At 36.5% G+C, this 19,627-nt stretch overlaps 1 protein-coding gene across 6 annotated transcripts in view; it reads right to left on the bottom strand.

Moving 5' to 3' along the window:
• SNX13 (sorting nexin 13) overlaps positions 1–19,627 on the bottom strand; it is a gene marked incomplete at both ends in the record, with an annotated part of 157,048 nt that overhangs the window by 50,957 nt on the left and 86,464 nt on the right. For all 6 annotated transcript variants that reach the window (XM_080701842.1, XM_080701845.1, XM_080701844.1 and 3 more), the window contains 3 exons: positions 2,194–2,282; positions 2,666–2,804; positions 18,263–18,346. In XM_080701842.1, the coding sequence (XP_080557968.1) occupies positions 2,194–2,282; positions 2,666–2,804; positions 18,263–18,346 (312 nt within the window). The remainder of the gene's footprint in view (positions 1–2,193; positions 2,283–2,665; positions 2,805–18,262; positions 18,347–19,627) is intronic.

Raw genomic sequence — 19,627 nt, 5'->3', positions numbered from 1 at the left:
TGATTATAACCACTAAAACCATGTATGATCTAACACCCAGATTCTCTAACTTCCTCATACAATCCTTTATTCACTCACAATGACTTCCTCTCACTCACCAAGATTCTATCTCAAGGTCTTTTCTACTTGTTTTTACTTGTGCCTAAAAGATTCTTCAAAAAGAAAAAACACAGGACTACCTCTTCTGTTGTTATTCAATTTTGTCTTATGCTCAAATGCCACCACTTTCATAGCACCTATCTTTAAGACATTTTCTATATCCTACACTACTTATTTTTATAGCAAATATCACCACCTGATATATTGATTTGCTTGTTATTTATTTTCTGATTGTGCAAGTACAATTTAGCTTCATGAAGAGAGTTGTTTATTTGGTCCACCTAAAATGGTAACCAATTCACAAAATTCAGTAACTGTTGTATTTCAAGTAATATTAAATAAGCAAATGAATTATTCAAGCAATAAAATCTTTAATTATTTTCCATTTTTTAAGTGGTACTCCCACTCCAATCAACAAGTTTATTGACTTTAGCTGAAAGATCTTCATTGTAGAAAACTTGTTTGGGTTAGCTTTCAGTAGTTTGTTCCTCAACTCTGAGGACGTTTGCTTTCTTTTAAGTTACTCTATCTTTCTTTTGGGCATCCTTACCCATTTGGATGGTTTCACCTGTCCTTTTTAACTTCTCTTTTGTACTTCTGACTGAATTCTCCCATATAGCAGCAATGAATTTTCTTACACAACTTTTCTACCATGTCTAGAAACCATAAAGCTATTCTTTATGTACTGAACTGTTTCTTTTATGTATCTTCATCTTCTTCCACTAGTTAAGGTATATAATATGCAATGTTCTGACAATGATGTGCTTCCAATGCACTTATGCATTAAACTGCTTGCTTTTAGAATTATAATAATAGAATCATTTTGTATTTGTGAGTGATAGGCAAGCTTCCATCCACAGTTTCTTTCAGCCCCCCAAATTTTCTTGTTAGTTATAGTTCTGGCGTAGCATGCACCCAAATTGCAGGTGAAGGTACCAGTTTGACCAGCAATGTTTTGTAAACTGTATTTATCCCCAGACCCCTTCATCCAAAGATTTCCACACTGTACTCATCTCTGGTTACCTCCATGTGGCCTTCATAGTCTTGACCATGCCCTATGGAGAAGTCTGTGGGCCAGCAACAGGCCCATATATCCTCCAGCATAACTTGTTAGGACAAATTTCACACCATATTTTGACAGTTCATATGCATATGCTGTGTGCAGGCTATCATATCATTTTTTTTTTTTGAGGGTCTGGGGAAGGAACCCAGAGGCATTTGACCTCCGAGCTACACCCCCTGCCCTATTTTTTTTTCTTTATTTTGAAACAGGGTCTCACTGAGTTGCAAAGGGCCTCCCTAAGTAGCTGAGGCTGTCCTCGAACCGCGTTCCTCCCGTCTCAGCCTCCCAAATGCTGGGATTACAAGCGTGCGCCACCACGCCCGGCTATCACATCATTTGTTTATAAAAGCCTAAGTAACCTGGCAAATGCTATCTCTGCTATATAAACTATTTGAATGTGTTGTAGTTATTTTTGTCCTGGATCATCAAGTGTTTCTGAGAACAATACTTAGTTTTACCCTTTCATCTTCTGCTATATTTCAGTGGGTATTTCTTAAAGTAGCCAGCCATTACTCTTGACTACTTTTTTTTTTTTTTTTTTTTTTTTTTTGGTGGTGGTACTGGGGTTTCTGGAAGCCCTTCTACCTCCGGGCTATACTCCCAGACCTATTTTGTACTTTTTATTTGGAAACAGGGTCTCTTAAGCCAGTGCGGCTGGCTTCGACCTTGTGCAATCCTCCTGTCTCTGCCTCCCAAGCGCGGGGATTACAAGCGTGCACCACCACGCCTGGCGACTCTAGACAACTTTAACAAACCCCATCCCATGGAACCCAGACCCACATCTGATCTCAGCACAGACCTGAGGCCACCCCAGCAGCATTGTGGGAACTGGGGAGAGGTCAAGTAGTATACATTAATCTCTTAAATCTGTTTGAAGAAATACACTCAATTGTGTATGAGAAAATCTTTGTGAAAGCTCTGCTGTAGAGTGCCATGGTGGTTAAAATCCTACCTTTTGCCATTTACTAGGCATTTCAATAATTAGAAAGCATTTGTAACTAAACATTAATTCAAAAGTGCTTTATACTTACTTTGCCTGACTGTAGCCGCTGTATTCTTGAATCACATACTTTCTTTACAAATAATAAGCTATTTATTTGATTTTTGATGGTGTTGATATCTAAAAATAAATAGATTATGAGCTAGAAAGTAGTAATGATACTTATGAAACAACTTTAAACATGCACTTACTGAAAATTTAAAAATAACCAATTAATTCAACAAATTTTACCCAGTAGAAGAAATAATCTGAAAATATATAGTGAAATTACTTAATTAAAATTTAACTATGTCTATTACCTGTACTTTAGGGATAATTGCAATAATCACAGTCTCACATTCAGGAAATCAAGCTTTTATTCTAAGCACATGTTAACATAATAAGGAAGACTTAAAGTAAAAACAACTAGTAGCATACAATGACATTTAGGAAGATTAAAGCTTTATTTAGAGATACGATTATCTTTAAAGAAAACTTTTTTTTAACTTAAATAAGTCACTTACCATCACCAGCTGTATCTAAAGACCTAAGATACTGTAATTCTTCTGCTGCCTTATCTCTGACTGCTTCCAGTTCTCCAATATTGTCACTCAATTTTATAATGTTCATAAAGGCCTCATAGTTGCAATTAGAATCACGGATCTGAAAAAAGTTTTACACAAATAGGTAGGGGGATCATCTATCAAGAGAAAAATTGTATTTCACATCCTTACTATGTGCCAGGCACCATCTGTTACATAACCAGTCCTTATAGCAGGAAGAAGAAAAAAAGTTCTGTATTCATGGCACTTACATTCTAATGGATCATAGGCTATAAACAAAACAAAATAAGTAAAATATATAACATGCTAAAAAGTACAGAAGCATGCTCAGAAAGTTTGATAACAGCAAAGAAACCATGATGGCTGGAACTAAATCAAAAGGCTGAAGGGTCTGGCAGTAATGGAGAAAAAAAAATCTTATAGGTGAGGTTATGGCTTTTATTTTGATATAAATTAAAAGTTACTAGAAGGTTTAAGCAGTGGAGTAACATTCTTGACATAAAAAAAAAAAGAATTACTGTTCTGCTATCTAAAAACAGAGTGAAGGTAGAGGCAAGAGCAGAAGACCAGCTAATAATATAAGTAGAACAAGGTAACAATGCCTAGATGTGTCGGGGTAGTGGGGGGTGTGCTAAGAAGTGTGCTCTGTTCAGTGTTTTGTGTTAAGAAATGCTTTGTATCAGCACTTCAGTTTTGGCTTTTAAACATCCAAATAGACAAGTTGTTTGCTTTTTAATATGAAAGGCAAAGTTTAGGAAGGAGAAATTGGCAGGAATATGCATTTCCAAGTGACTAACATATAGCTGAATATAAAATCATCAAACTGGATAGGAATCATCAAGAGAATGAATGTAGACTGAAAAAAAGAGAACAAGGGCAGTAAGCTAGCACACTTGAAGAGCAAAATAAGATTCAGGAAAGCCAAGAATCAAGAAAGTGTAGTGTCCTAACAAGCCAAGTAAAGACGTATTTTAACCCACTTTGTCCTATCATCCCATATGTGGAACACCTATAAAAACTTAAAACACAGAATATAATACATAATTATAAAATAAAAATTATAATTATAGCATAATATTAATATATGTAATTTCCAAATTATGGTTTCCAAACTATTTTAATGTACCTGTGTCAATTTCACTAAAATATTTACAGAACTAAAAATTTGAGATTTAAAGCGTTATTAAAAATATGCTAAATTTTGTCAAATGTTTCATAGAGGTCAAGACAAAACCATGAATCAAATAACTTCCATTAAATTTAACAATGCGTATCGCCCTCTTTTATTGGAGGGGTTCAAGAAAGAAAATATAGACAGTTAATACAGGCAACTCTAAGATATTTCACTGCAAAAAGGTGAGAAACAGTATAGGCTAGAGTGAAAAGCAGAATCAGTCTTCTTTTTGTTTTTGTAAAATAAGAGATATAGTGGTATAGGTTATGCTTATGTGATTGATCATATAGAGTGAAACTTTAATGTTAAAAAAAAGCGAGAAACTGACAAAGCAATAAACTGTACCTATCTAGAGAAAGTGGGGTACAGTGCACAAATAAAGAACTTGCTTTAGCTAGCTACATGAATAATTCATTAAAATCACAGGATAAAATGTAGAATATATGTACATAGATGGAAATAATGAACAGATGTGATAATAGGACATTATGAAATTTCTATCTATCTGTTTGTTTTTGGTGGTACTGGGGTTCCTGGAAACTCTTCTACCTCTGGGATACACTCCCAGACCTATTTTATACTTTTTTTTATTTTTGGAAACAGGGTCTCTTAAGCCAGAGTGGCTGGCTTCGAACCTGCGCGATCCTCCGGTCTCCGCCTCCTAAGCACGGGGATTACAAGCATGCACTATCATGCTGGCTGAAATTTCTCTTTAAATGACCTCAATTTTTTTCCAGTAAAGTTGTAATTAAGAAATATAATGAGTTAAGAATGAGGGTGTGGAAAGATGTGTTATCATGAAAGGGGATAAAGTATAGAAGAGCTATTCAGGAAAATGAAGACAGAATAGATAGGATATTATAATAATTGCAAGGTAAGAGTAAGGGCACACTTGAGGTTAGTTCCCATGCATTTAAAATGAGATCAGTGTAGATTTATTTTTTTTTTTCTACAGCCACATTCAACTGCTTAGAGGAGGAATGGAGTAAGTTGTTATGTTAGATTTAATCAGAGCTATGATATATCACCTAATAAATGACTAATCATTATGAGATCCAATAAAATTTAAACTAAGTGAAGCAGGAGAATCTGCAAAAAATGGTTGCAATTAGGATTTTGCCCACTCTCAACAAAACATCAAAGAACTGAGGGGCAAAAGTCCAGATTTATAAAACAGACATATTATATATAGGGGATCAATGACACAAAGGATATTGAATTTTCATTAGAAACAATGGTAGATAATGAAACATTTTTAAGTAAACTTTTTCTACTTTTTTTGGTGGTACTGGGGTTCCTGGAAGTCCTTCTACCTCTGGTCTACACTCCCAATTTTATATTTTTTATTTATTTGGAAACAGGGTTTCTTAAGCCAGTGAGTAAACATTTTTAAAAGTACTGCTGAAAATTTAAAAGTACTTTTAAAATTTTTACAAGTACTCTAGGGCAAATGAAAATATCCTTCAAACTTTCATTAAAATGAAGATATCTTCAGATAAAGAAGTTCATATAATTTGTTGACAGAAACCTGGAAATATATGGAATCCTAAAGGAAATTCTTCAGAATGAAGGAAAATGCCAAGAAATTGCTATATGAATCTAGTGGAAAGAATGGAGAACACTGAAAATTTACATATATATATATGTGAGTCAGTATACAAGATTTCTTTTCTTAGTTTAAAACAACTGTTCAAGATACAAAAAAAGCAAAATGTTGCACTGCAGGATAAACTATGTATGTTGATAGAAAATACATAAAGGTAGTTTATTTTAATTAACAGGTAGTTAATTAAAATGATCCTTTTGTGAAGGATCTTCACATTTTATGTAAAGTAGTAAAGAACTGCCTGTAGGCCTATGATAAGTTTAAGGGGCACACTGCAACAGGGTCTCACTAAGTTGCTGAGAGCCTCACTAAGTAGCTGAGGCTGGCTTTGAACCTGTGCGATCCTCCTGTCTCAGCCTCCCAAGCACTGGGATGACAAGTGTGTGTCACCATGCCTGGCTTGAAGCCCTGTTTCCAAATAAAATATAAAGTAGGTCTGGGAGTGTAACCCAGAGGTAGAAGGCCCCTTGGGTTCAATCCCCAGTACCAAATTTAAAAAAAAAAAAAAAAAAGGAGAAGGAGAAGGAGGAGAAGGAGAAGAAGAAGAAGAAGAAGAGGAGGAAGAAGAAGACGACAACGACGACCTTAGTACACTAACAATCACAGTTAAGAGATTTTTTGTGTGTGTGGAGGGGAGGTAACTGAGTATTGAACCCAAAGACATTCTATCTCCAAGATATAGTCCTATTTTATTTTATTTATTATTATTATTATTATTATTATTATTATTATTATTATTATTATTTTATTTTTTTGTAGTACTGGGGTTTCTGGAAACCCTTCTTCCTCCGGGCTACAATCCCAGACCTATTTTTATAGTTTATTTGGAAACAGGGTCTCTTAAGCCAGCGTGGCTGGCTTCGAACCTGCGCAATCCTCCTGTTTCTGCCTCCCAAGTGCGGGGGATTACAAGCGTGCGCCACCACGCCCAGCCCTATTTTATATTTTGAACCAGAGTTTCACTAAGTTCCTGAGGCTGGGCTCCAACCTGCAGTTCTTCTATCTCAGGCTTGCACTACCACGCTCTGCTCCTCCAATCTATTTTCAATAGCAGCTATACCATTTTATGTTTGCATAGATGAGTAAGGGTTACTATTCCTACACATCTTCACCAGCATTTGTTATTGTTTTCTTAAGCTACTCATGACCTTTTGAGAATCTATTTGCCAGGTGGATTTGAAAATGGCTTTTCTTCTGTAGAAAAAATAATAAGGATTTTTTAAATAAAAATTACACTGCATCTTGAGGTTGCTTAGGTAGTATAAAAATCTTCACAATATTACATTTTTTTTTTTTTTTTTTGGTATTGGGAATTCAACCCACCCTGAGCCCTATTTCACTCTTTATTTTGGAATAGGGTTTAAGTTGCAGAGGGCCTCACAAGTTCCTGAGGCTGACCACAAACTTGAGATCCTACTGTCTCAGCCTCCCAAGTACTGGGATCACAAGCATGCGCCACCTCACTCTGCTACACCATTACATCTTGTAATACACAAATATGGGATAAGTTTACACTTATTTGTGTATTTATTATATTTTGGAACTGTCTTGTGATTTTCAGTGTATACATTTTTAATTTTTAAGTATTTTGTTCTTTTTAAAATACTTTTCCATTTGTTTATTACTTAAAAATTAACGTTGTCCTTGTTTGTTGTCAGTATAGAGAAATGAAACTGATATTTATGTGCTAATTTTGTTAGCTGCAACTTTACTAAATTTGATTATTAGTCCTAAGAGGTTATTTGTGGCATCTTTATGATTTTCTATATCAAGAGCACTTCATCTACAGAAACAATTTACTACTCCATTCTTGAATATCTTTTATTTCTTTATATTTTCTAACTACTCTGACTAGAAATGCCAGTAATGTGTTGAATAGAAATAGCAAAAGTAGAAATCCTTGCCCTGTCCATGACCTTAGAGGAAACGTTTTTAGTTTTTACCATTAAATATATTTTCTGTACACTTTTCAAATGTGGCCCTTCTTGTGCTGATGTAATTTCCTTCTATTCCTACTTTCTTTTTCCCTGCATCTCCTGGGATGATCATGTGGTAATGTGAAGTTGTAATGACTGATTTTACTATATTGACATATGAATGTGATGTTGTAATGACTAATTTTCCTACTTTGACATATCCTTACATTCCAAGGATAAAACTGGGTGGCTCAATGTGTTGGTGAATTCAGTTTGCTGAGTTCTGCATTAATAATCATTAGAATATTAGTCTGTAGTTTTCCTATACAGTATCATTGTCAGATTATGTGATCAAGATACTGAGTCTGAAAGTACTGTTTATTTTGAAGAATGTGAGGGCTGGCATTCATTCATTCTTTATATGTCTTGTAGAATTGTCTATGAAATCAACTGTTTCTAGGCTAGTTTTATTGTTAGGTTTTGGACTACGGATTCCATCACCTACTTGTTTATAGATCTGTTAAACCTTTTCATTTTTTAATGATTTGTGGTTTGTATGTTTCTAAAGATTTATCCATTTCTTCTATCTGATCTAATTTTGGGACATATAATTGTTCATAGCTATATGAGTTTTCTATAATTGTTTAAATTATTTCATAGTAGGATTTTTATCTTTATTTTTGTGGTATTATTTGTAGTACTTCCTCCTCCATTTCTGATTAAAATTTTTTTTTCTTATTTTACTTATAGAAGAGTGCCAATTTTGTTGATCTTTTCAAAAACCTCCTAGATTCATTTATTTTTTCCTATCTGCTTTTCTCCTACCTAATTTATTTGTGCTTTAATCTGTACTATTTTCATTCTCCTATCAACTTTGGGATTAGTTTGTTATTTTCTGCTTCGTGATATGTATTGTTAGGTTGCTGATTGGAATTTTTTCCTTTCTAAATGCAGACATTTACTAAAACCTAAACCTATTTCTTAGAACTGCTTTTGCTGAATTAGATAAGTTTTAGTATGCTGCTGTATTGTCAAATATATATTTGGCTTTTGTCCAAGTTTCTTGACATATGGCTATGAAAATCCTTTAAATCTCAGAATAATATTCCTTGGATAGCCTCAGGATGGAGGATGGCTGCCAGGAGAATCAACTTGTGATTCTAGTATTACAACTTTAAGTCTCACTCCTAGCCTCCCCTCCCCTAACATACATACCTTTATGGAGGGGAGAAGGGCTTTGAGCTGATAAACCAATTGTTAGTAATTTAATCAATCACACTACCATAAAAAAATACAAAGGACCTAGGTCCAAATAGATGAACACACACAGGTTCCTGGAAGCTGCATGCCCAGGGAGGGCATGCATCTCTCCCATCTGGCTATACATCTGTATCCTTTGTAATATCCTTTCTGAAAAAGTGAGTAAATACAATTATTTCTCTGAATTCTATGAGCTGTCCTAGCCAAATAACTGATCAGAGAAGGAAGAGCCCAGTGGGAACCCCAAATTATAGGCAGTTGGTCAGAAGCTCCAAAAGCTTATATACATAGTACGGGCATCTGAAGGGAAAAATATATTGTAGGGTGAAGCCCTCAACCTGTAGGATCCAATGCTATTTTCAGGTAGATATTATCAGAATTAAATTGAATTAGAGAATATTCAGCTAATGACCATGAAAAAACTGCTTGATTAGTGGTGAAATAACTCCACAACTGTGATCACAGAAGCATTCTATGCTTTGAGAATGTAGGAAGAGAATATGAGGTTCTCCCCACCCTATATTCTTATAGCTGTTTATTCACTCATTTGTATCAAAATATTTTCTAATTTCTGTGTGACCTACTGGGTTTTTTGAGTGTGTTTTTTAAATTCACACATACATAAATTTTCCATTTCCTGTTCATTTCTCATTTCATTAGGTTGTGGTGTGAAAAGATACTTGTTTGATTTCAATGTTTTTGAATTTGGTAAAATTATTTTATGGCTTAAGATGCAATCTATCTTGTAGAATGTTCCATGTGCGCCAGAGAAGAATGTGTGTTCTTCTTTTGTAGTGTGGAGAGCTCTGTATGTCTGTTAAGGCCAAATGGCTACAATATTATTCATATCTTCTTTCCTAACTTGCCTTCTGCCTGACTGTTGTATTCCCTACTGAAAGTAGGGGATTAAAGTACCCTATTTAACTGAGCTAGCCGTTATTCTCCCTTCAATTCTGTAAATGTTTGCTTCATATATTTTGACGCTCTGTGTTAGGCACACAATAATTTATTATTGTTATATATTCATGGCAGAATTGACCTGTTTACATTTATGTAATATTCAGCAGTTTTTTAAGGTTAAAATGTTTGATATAAGTATCACCACCTCATTCTCTTATCATTTCCATGAAATATTCCACTCTTCCACTTTTGAAACTTCATTTATGTATATACCTAAAGAGTTTTCTGTAGAAAACGTAGAGTTCTATGTTTTTTAAATCTTTTCCTAAGGATTTTTATCTCATTCCACTTAAAATAATCACTGATAGGGAAGAGAGATACTATTACATTTTCTCATTGTTTTCTGTATTTCTTGATGGTATTTTGTCCCTCTTTTGCTCTCTTGCTGCCTTTCTTTGCTTTCTTTAAACAACTTTAATGGAACACATTAATTCTAAAAATATTTGTATGCATTTTCTCTAGGTATTTTCTTTGTGGTTACCATGGGGCTTACATAAAATATCTTATGCCTGGCTGGGCATGGTGGCGCACGCTTATAATCCCCGCGCTTGGGAGCCAGAGACAGGAGGATCGAACAGGTTCGAAGCCAGCCTTGCTGGCATAGGAGACCCTGTTTCCAAATAAAAATATAAAATAGCTCTGGAAGTGTAGCCCAGAGGTAGAAGGGCTTTGCTGTGAAGCAGGCCCCAGTTTCAGGCCTGCCGCGCAAGAGGCTCTGGGCCTGGCCCTTTGGCTCCAGGCCTGGCCTCTTTGCACAGCAGGGTCCAGGCCTGGCCTCGCCCCGCGGCAGGCTCTGGTTACTGTCACTGTGGGCATGACATTTACAGGGGTTTTTACTTTCCTCCATACACACACACACACACATATACACACACATATATATATATATATATATTTTGGTGGTATTGGAGCTCCTGGAAGCCCTTCTGGGCTATACTCCCAGACCTATTTTTTTATATTTTTATTTGGAAACAGGGTCTCTTAAGCCAGCGCGGCTGGCTTGGAACCTGTGCGATCCTCCTGTCTCCGCCTCCCAAGCACGGGGATTACAAGTGTGCGCCACCACGCCCGGCATATATATATATACACACACACATACGTACATACACATACATATACATATATACATATATACACTATACACATACACACACACACACACACACACACACACACACACACACACACACATATATGTAGGAAGAAACAGCACGTGTCATTGCAGAAGCTGAGAGCCCAATTCCCTAGCAGCAATGGATTTTATCTCTCCACTGAAAGTGGGGGCTCACAACCTCACCATGGAGAGCAGGATCCGCTGCTCCAAGCATACCCTAACCTCCACTGCAGCGCAGAGGGGCACAGTGGCCATGAGCTGAGGTCTCCCAAGACCTCCAGTGGAGCGAATCAGCCCAGCAATACAGGTAGGGCTCCCTCTGACTTGCCCCGGACATTTTTCTTACATAGTATGTTGTCCAGAATTCCTGCACATGTGTGGCAAGAGCAGTCTACTTTTGGGGAGATAATTTTAAAAATTAAGGTGGATTGGATCTGTCTGCTTCTCCCGAATACTGGCCACTGCTGCTACTGCCATTTTGGTTCATCTCCGCAAAACTTTTTCTTACATAATATGTTGTCCAGAATTCCTGCACGTGTGCGGCAAGAGCAGTCTACTTTTGGGGGAATTTCTTCAAAAATTCAGGGTGGATTTGGTTGGATCTGTCTGCCTCTCCCGAATATTGGCCGCCACCACAGCCTTCTTGGTCTCTCCTAGAGTATGTTGTTGTTAAGTATTCCTGTACATGGGCAGCAGGAGCAGTCTGCTTTCTAATCTCTTCTGGGATATTCCTCCAAAAATCACTTTTCTTGCAGTGGTGGGTGTCATGCTGCAGTCTTGCCTCTAATTCTGCTATTTTCCACTCTTGCTCCTATATTTCAGATAGAAAGTGATGACTGGAAATGTTTCTGTGTGTTGTTCCATTCAGCTATTAAATCAAAAACCATTGTCAAGGGTTTCTCAGGGGGATGCATATCCTATTTGGCTGCTACTAACCATCACCACCGTGGTTGTGGTCACCGCTGTAGCTGCAACTGTAGCCGCCGCCATCTTCCTCCCTCTTCAATATTTTTTATTAAAAGAAAACAGCACATGTCTTTTGCAGGCGTTGGGAGCCCAAATACTTAGTAGCAATGTGTTTTATCTCCCCATCAAGAGTGGAGGCCCACAGCTTCACCATGGAGAACGGGTTCTGCTGCTCTGAGCGCACCCAGCCACAGCATTGCACAGAGGAGCGCGGCAGCCAGGAGTGCACTTGGCTCCTGGAACGCGCGGCACCAGCCAACCCGACTATGCAGGGCTCCATCTGACACTCCCTGAACATTTTTCTTACATAGTTTGTTGTCCAGAGTTTCTGAGCATGTGGGGCAAGTGCAGTCGACTTTCAGGAAGACTTCCCCAAAAGTTTAGGGTGGATTAGAATGAATTTACCTGCCTCTCCCTGATACTAGCCGCTGCCGCCATCTTCACTTTCCTCCTGGGCATTTTTCTTACATAGTAGGTTGTCTAGAATTCCTGAGCCTGTGGGGCAGGAGCAGTATTTTTTTGGGAGATTTCTCCAACAGTTCAAGGTGGGTTGGAATGGTTTTATCTACCTCTCCCTAATACTGGCCACCACTGCCCCCGCCATGTTGGTTCGTCTTTTCTTTCTTATATTTTACTTAGGAAGTCATGGCTATAAATGTCTGTATATATTGTCCCAATCAGATATTAATCCAAAATCTGATGTCCGGGGTTTCTCAGAGGAATACCTGTCCTATTTGGCTGCTTCCAGCTATTGTTGCCAATGCAACATATATTGGCCGCTTATGTGACTGCGGCTGCCTCCATCTTCCCGGATAATCTGTAGCAATCTATTTTAAACTCGTACCAACTTCAGTCATATGCAGGAGCCAACTCATTTTACATGACGTTTTATATAACTGATGTCACAAATGAGATCTTTTCATATTTTCCATCCATCAATATAGTTTGATAGTTATGGTTCCATATTATATTTTCATCTTTTCAATTCTGTGTCAGGACTAAAGCAATTTTGTACTACCATTACAGTACTACAAGATTAAGTATTTCTATATTTACTTTTCAAAAGTTTTATATGTTCTTTTGTTTTCATTCTGCTATCTATCATCCTTTTGTTTCAACTTGATGGGAATCCCTTCAGTAAATGCTTTATGGCAAATCTAGCAGTGATTAATTTTTCAGCTTTTGTTTAATGATTTGCCAACTACAGTTCTCTAGCATTAAGTTTTTTTTAGATTTGGGGAGGAGGAATTCCTCTCAGTATACCAACTTAGCAAAAACCTATGGTCTAAAAAATATTTCTGAGAAATTCCAAAACCAATTAAGAAATTGTAGTACCCAGGTGTCAAGCTGAAGATTTGTATAAAAATATTTATGGCATCCCGTTAAGTTTTTGCTTTTGCAATAGCTTAAAAAAAGGAACTTCAAATGTACATCTATAAAAGACAAGGTAAAAAATTGAAGCAGATTATTAAAGAGAATACTCTCAGCACTTAAATTAAAAACACACGGAAATGTCCAAAATCAATATGTTAAACAAAAGAAACCAGACACAAAAGAGTAGATACAGCATTTACAGCATGACTTCACTTATCTTAAGTTCATGAATGAGTATTACTAAATTTATGGTAATGGAGAACAGGAGAAGAGTTGCTTTGAGAGAATAAGATGAATTTGCTGAAAATAGGGAAAAAAAAAAAAGAAAACTTTCTGGTCTAATGGGAAGGCTTTGTTTCTTGATTAGTATGGTACTCACATGAGTATATATATTTATCAAAATTAATTCATCTACAGAAGAACCATTTATTTGAATTTATAGAAATTTTGTTGTATTAATAAAAATAAAAAAAATTTCAAGAATAAAATTAAAGAACACTAGAGACCTGAATTTTATAAAAAATGCATTTAAAATGGAAATTAATCCCACTTTCTCACCCTGCACAAGAGTCAATTCAAGATGGATCAAAGACTTGGAAATTAGACCAGAGACTTTGAGGCTCTTTGAAGAGGGCATAGGTCCAACACTGCAACACATAGGCACTTAAAAACACTTTCTCAACAAGAGCCCAAGGGCACAACAAACTAAAAGGTGAATTAATATGTGGGACTGCATGAAACTGAAGAGCTTCTGTTCAGCAAAGGAAACTGTCAGGATCATCAACTGAGAGCCAACAGAATGGGAGAAGATTTTTGCTACCTATGCCTCAGAGGACTAATATCTAGAATACACAAAGAGCTTAAGAAACTCAACACTAAAAAACAAATAATTGAATAAAAAATAGGCAAGTGAACTAAATAGACACTTCACGAAAGAAGAAATTCAAATGGCCAATAAATGCATGCAAAATGTTCAACACCATTGGCAATCAGAGAGATGTAAATCAAAACTACCCTGAGATTTCACCTAACTACACCTAGAATGGCAATCATTCAAAACACAAACAACAATAGATGCTGGCGAGGATGTGGAGAATCGGGAACCCTAAAACATTGTTGGTGGGATTGCAAATTACTGCAACCACTTTAGAAAACAGTATGGAGGATTCTCAGAAGAATGGAAACTAATTTACCATTTAACCCAGCAATACCACTTCTGGGTATCTATCCAAAAGAAAGGAAACCAAACTACCAAACTAATGCTATCTATGTTCATAGCTGCACAATTCACCATAGGCAAACTATGGAACTAGCCAAGATGTCCATCAACAGATGAATGGATTACAAAACTATGAGATATGTACACAATGGAATTTTACTCAGCCATAAAAAAAACAAAATTATATAATTTTCAAAGAAATGGAAGGAACTGGAGGACATTATGCTAAGTGAGTTTAGTCAGTCAGAAAAAGTATGAAAACAGATGCTTTCCCTAATATGTGAAAGCTAAGGTGAAATGGGTCATAAGAGGACCTCCAGATGAAAAAGGAGATCCTATAGAGGAGCAAACAAGGCAACCTAATGGAGGGGATGGGAGAGGGGAAGAAGGAAACTCTCTAAAATACATGATGTACATAAAAAAACATATCGATGTCAACCATTAAGCCAAGCATGGGAGTGAGGGAAGGGTAGGAAATGGGATGGGGAGGGCGTAGGATTTAATGGGGTGATATGTGCATGTATATCTACACAAATTTTTTATCCCATTAAGTTGTATGAATTCAATGCAACAATAAAAATAATAAATAAATAAGTGCATTTAATAAACAAGTAAATATCTTTTCCTTTACCTACTCTAGGTAAAGATAACAATATTTAGAAAATTCAGTAAAATCTTATTCCAATCAGAGACAGGACTATTTGTTTGAGAATCTGTTTCAAACCAAAATGTAAGCTGGGCATGGTGGTGCACACTTGTAATTCCAAGCATTCAGGAGGCTGAGACTGGAGGATTGCGGTTCACCAATAGCCTCATCTACTTAGCAAGGCCCCTATCAACTCAGTGAGAGCCTGTTTCAAAAATAGACTAAAAAATAGGGCTGGGGGTGTAGCTTGGAGGTACAATGTTCTTGGGTTCCATCCCCAGTACTGCCAAAAAAAAAAAAAAAAAAAAAAAAAAGGAAAAAGGAAAAGGGGCTACAGGTGTAGGTTGGAGGTAAAATTTTGCTAGGTTCAATCCCATGTACCATATACACACAAAATACACACACACACACACACACACACACACCTTAAAAATCATGCCCAACTATTGCTGGGCAACACTATTCCTTTATACAGAGAAGAGATATGTTGGCACTATTATAAGTTTTTCCTTTCAAGTAAAAAATAAGCTATATAAATAGATCTCACTAATATCATAGCTGAGTAAATAAAAGAACTGAGTTCCCATTTATTTTTATATGTACACCTGAAGTTTTTCCAAACAAATAACAAGACTGTAAATGAGACAACAATGTAGGCTAAAGATCCCTTGTTGATTACATACCCCTATGTATGTAATACATACATCCATCTCTCTCTCTCTCTCTCTGTGTGTGTGTGTGTGTGTGTGTGTGTGTGTGTGTGTGTGTGTGTGTGTATTATATATACTCCCTCCTGCCCTGCTAACAAGAATTGAACCCAGGAACATTATGACACTGATCTGTATTTCCAGCCCTTATTTATTTTGGGAGCATCTAAATTGCCCAGATTGGCCTTGTACTTGTGATCCTCCTCCTTCAGCATCCCCATTAGCTAGGATTACATATATATATGAGCACACCCAGAAAACTCTTCTAAGTTCTTCTCTTTTGCTGAGTGTGATGGCACACACTAGTAATCTCAGTACTTGGGAGGCTGAGAAAAGAACTACATACGATGTATCTCTAGATGGCTTTAAATGATTTGTTACAGACTTATCACCTTACAATAAATTTTTAGGTATAGAATACCAAAGAATATGTGATTTTAAAAATTTCAAACTAGGCAGATATGCATATTTTAAAAAAACTTTTGGTGGTGCCAATAGTACTGATAGTAAACAAATGAAAAGAAGAATCAATTTCAATCAACTCCAGAAAAGATGCTAGGAATAGAAAATTAGTAACACAGATTTTGCCTGCAGGTTTCCATAGACAGTTGGAGTAGACAAATGTGGCGACAACAATGACAAAGCAATGGCAAGTTTTGTAATTCCTAAAGAAATCGAAAAACAATCAAATGATTCTTTCCTAGGAACTATAGATGGAGTTAAAAGAAGACGAGTAAGAAAAAAACTCCAGATTCAAGAAAATGAACTAGAGATCTACAAAGTATATATCAAAATCTGTAAGAAAATAAAGAAATTAAAATGTTATTATGTGTCCTACAATAAGGTTTTGGAATAAACCTTACTGTTTATCATGATGTTAGCTAGCCAAGTTTAAGCTGTATAGAAATTTAAGACTTTAAAATATGTTGATAAAAAGCTGGGCGTGGCCAGCCGTGGTGGCGCACACTTGTAATTCCAGCACTTGGGAGGCTGACACAGGAGGATTGCCCAAGTTCAAAGCCAGCCTCAGGTACTTAGTGAGGCTCAGCAATTTAGTGAGACCCTGTTTCCAAATAAAATATAAAATAGGTCTGAGAGTGTAACCTAAAGGTAGAAGGCCCCTGGGTTTCATCCCCAGTACCACACACACATAAAAAAATAAAATAAAATAAAAAAGAAAAAGCTGGCCTTGTGCACATGCTTGTAACCCCAGCATGACGGAGGCTGAAACCGGAGGTTCACAGTTCACAGACAGCCTCAACTAAAGGAAGGTCTTTTGCAACTCGGTGAGACCCAGTTTCAAAAATAATAAAAAAGAGACTAAAAATTAGGGTTGAGGGTGTAGCTTGGAGGTTCCATGCCCCTGTTGATAAAAAAAAAAATAAGTACTGTGCTAATTAGAAATGATTTAGTGTATTTCCTACAGTACATCTATTTTATAGGGATTCCTCAGGATTTAATAACTAAAGTAAATATGACACCAAATAAATGTTCATAGTTGTCAAGGAAAAAAGTTTTAAAAAGTGTGTATATATATATAAAAAATCAAAGTAGTCCCAGCAAATAGCCCATTTTCAACTGTTCTTGACCATGAGTTAACTGAAGAAGAAAAAAACAAACATGTATTATCTGAAAATTAAAAAAATAAAAAACAGGACTCTTTGGTATGTCTGTCAAATGAGTTTTCTGTTCATAGACATATAAAGCAACTTAGGGAAAAAGATCTAAAATTGATCCTTTTTTTTTTTTGGTAGTGCTGGGGTTCCTGAAAACCCTTCTCTGGGCTATACTCCCAGCCCTATTTTATATTTTTATTGGAAACAGGGTCTCTTAAGCCAGTTAGGCTGGTTTCGAACCTGCGCAATCCTCCTGTCTCTGCCTCCCAAGCTCGAGGATTGTAAGCGTGCACCACCACGCCCGGCTAATGATTACCATTTTAGTGTTTTATCATCTATAATCTCCTCACATTATATGTATAAAATTTGAAGTACATGCTATCTAAGTACTTGAGATCTTCAATTGTACTTAAAACCAATAAAGGTTGTGTATCCCTATCCTAAAATCCAAAATATAAGAGTTCTATAGCATTTACATGCCACAAGAAGAAAATTCCATGTTTGACTTCAGTCAAAACACAGGCACGCTAAAAATACTGCATAAAATTATCTTCAAGCTATGTTTATAAGGTATATAAGAAACAAGATTTTCATGTATAGACTTGGGGTCCAGGGCAAGGAATATCTCATTATAGATAAGGAATTAATTAATCTAGACTGTGACATATTTCTGAGCTGCAAGCATTTTAGATAAGGAATACTCAACCTGTAGTAGCTGTTAAAAATACTCACCATCTGTATACATAACGAAAAATCTTATTTTTAAATAAAAAAATATTAGTACCATAATACCAAAGAAGGTAATAAATTTCTTAGAGAACTTGATCACAACAAATTTGTTGACAGAATTTGGTCAAACAAAACTATTGGAAATATAGAGATTATTTAAGAAACATTTTGCTTAATTTAATAAATTACTGTTTAATCATCCTGATCTCCAAGCAATATTTTCACACTTAAAAAGTTATTTCAAAATGCAGCAATTTTAAAAGGTACTTACCATCCATATGACATATTGATTAATATAATCAGGATCACTGAGTTGATTTATTAATGGAAGAAGAATTCCTCGTGCAAGGATTTCCTAAAAAATATGTTTAAGAAAAATGCATTTAATGTATACTTCTCAAATCAACAGAATCATAAAAATTTCTAACACAATACTCTTAAATATCATAGCCATGATATAAAACAAAGTAAAACATGATCAATACAATCTTTTTGTGTGTGTGTTTGGTAACTGGGGTGGAGCCCAGGGTCTTTCTACCTCCTGGCTATACTCCCAGACCTATTTTACATTTTATTTGGAAACAGGGTCTCACTAAGTTGCTGAGAGACTCACTAAGTAGCTGAGGGTGGCTTCAAATATGTGTGATCCTCCTGTCTCAGCCTCCCAAGTGTGGGGATTACAAGTGTGAGCCACCACCCCCAACTCAATGCAATATTAAAACAGTGATTTACTGTATCACAGTTAAAGTAAATGAAACAAAGCCACCTATATTAACTTTAGACACATCTCCAAATTAACAACTAAAATTGAATAAAAAAAGTAAAAGAAAAGTTCTAGCGTATTAATAGCAATTTTTAAAAAGCAAACCATGAGAAAAAGGTGTTTATGAATTCATCTATATTAAAAATGTTAAGAAAAAAGAAGAAAAAAAAAAGATACCACTTTTAGACACATCTTTATTTAACCAAGCATCTACAGTAAAATATCAATGTTAGTTAAATCTGGGTGGCTGGAATATAAAAGTTTATTGTGTTATTTGCATAATTTTCTATGTTTAGAGATGTAAGTATAGATGGCGACCGAGAAAAGCGGGGCTTAAGAGTCCCGCTAACAACCAATCTCCGTTACCACAAAAAGAGCACCTTTCATAGCCAGAAAACACCATCACCAGAAAAACAAAAAAACCCACCAGGCTCCAGAGAGAAAGCAGACTGAGAACAGAGCTCAGGGCCACAGAGGAGACACACGCGCCCGAGGACGCGGCAGCAGCGCCATACTGCCGGCGGCAGCGGCGAACTCAGCGGACGGCTACAGCAAGCCGAGGTGAGCTGATGCGGAACAGCCAGGCGGGATCTTTTGGCGCAGACAGCATTTAAAGCTCCCAGTGGCTGAGCTCAGCACACGCTGCAGGGATTCAGAGTGGAAATCAAAACCAGAGAAGAAAAAATACGCCAGCCTCATGGCCGAGGGCGTGGCAGAGGTGCCATATTGCCACCGGCGGCGGCAGCAGCAGTGAATTCACCGAGTCCAGTACAGCTACATCTACGTACTCAAGAACAGTGAGTCAAATTGCGGGCCACAGAGGAGAAATCCCAGTATTGTGCCTCCTGGGACTTGACCCAGTGAGGGAGTGGT

Source organism: Muscardinus avellanarius, assembly GCF_963383645.1.
Source record: "Muscardinus avellanarius genome assembly, chromosome: 9".
Lineage (NCBI taxonomy): Eukaryota > Metazoa > Chordata > Mammalia > Rodentia > Gliridae > Muscardinus > Muscardinus avellanarius.
This window is presented reverse-complemented; position numbering and strand designations above follow the sequence as displayed.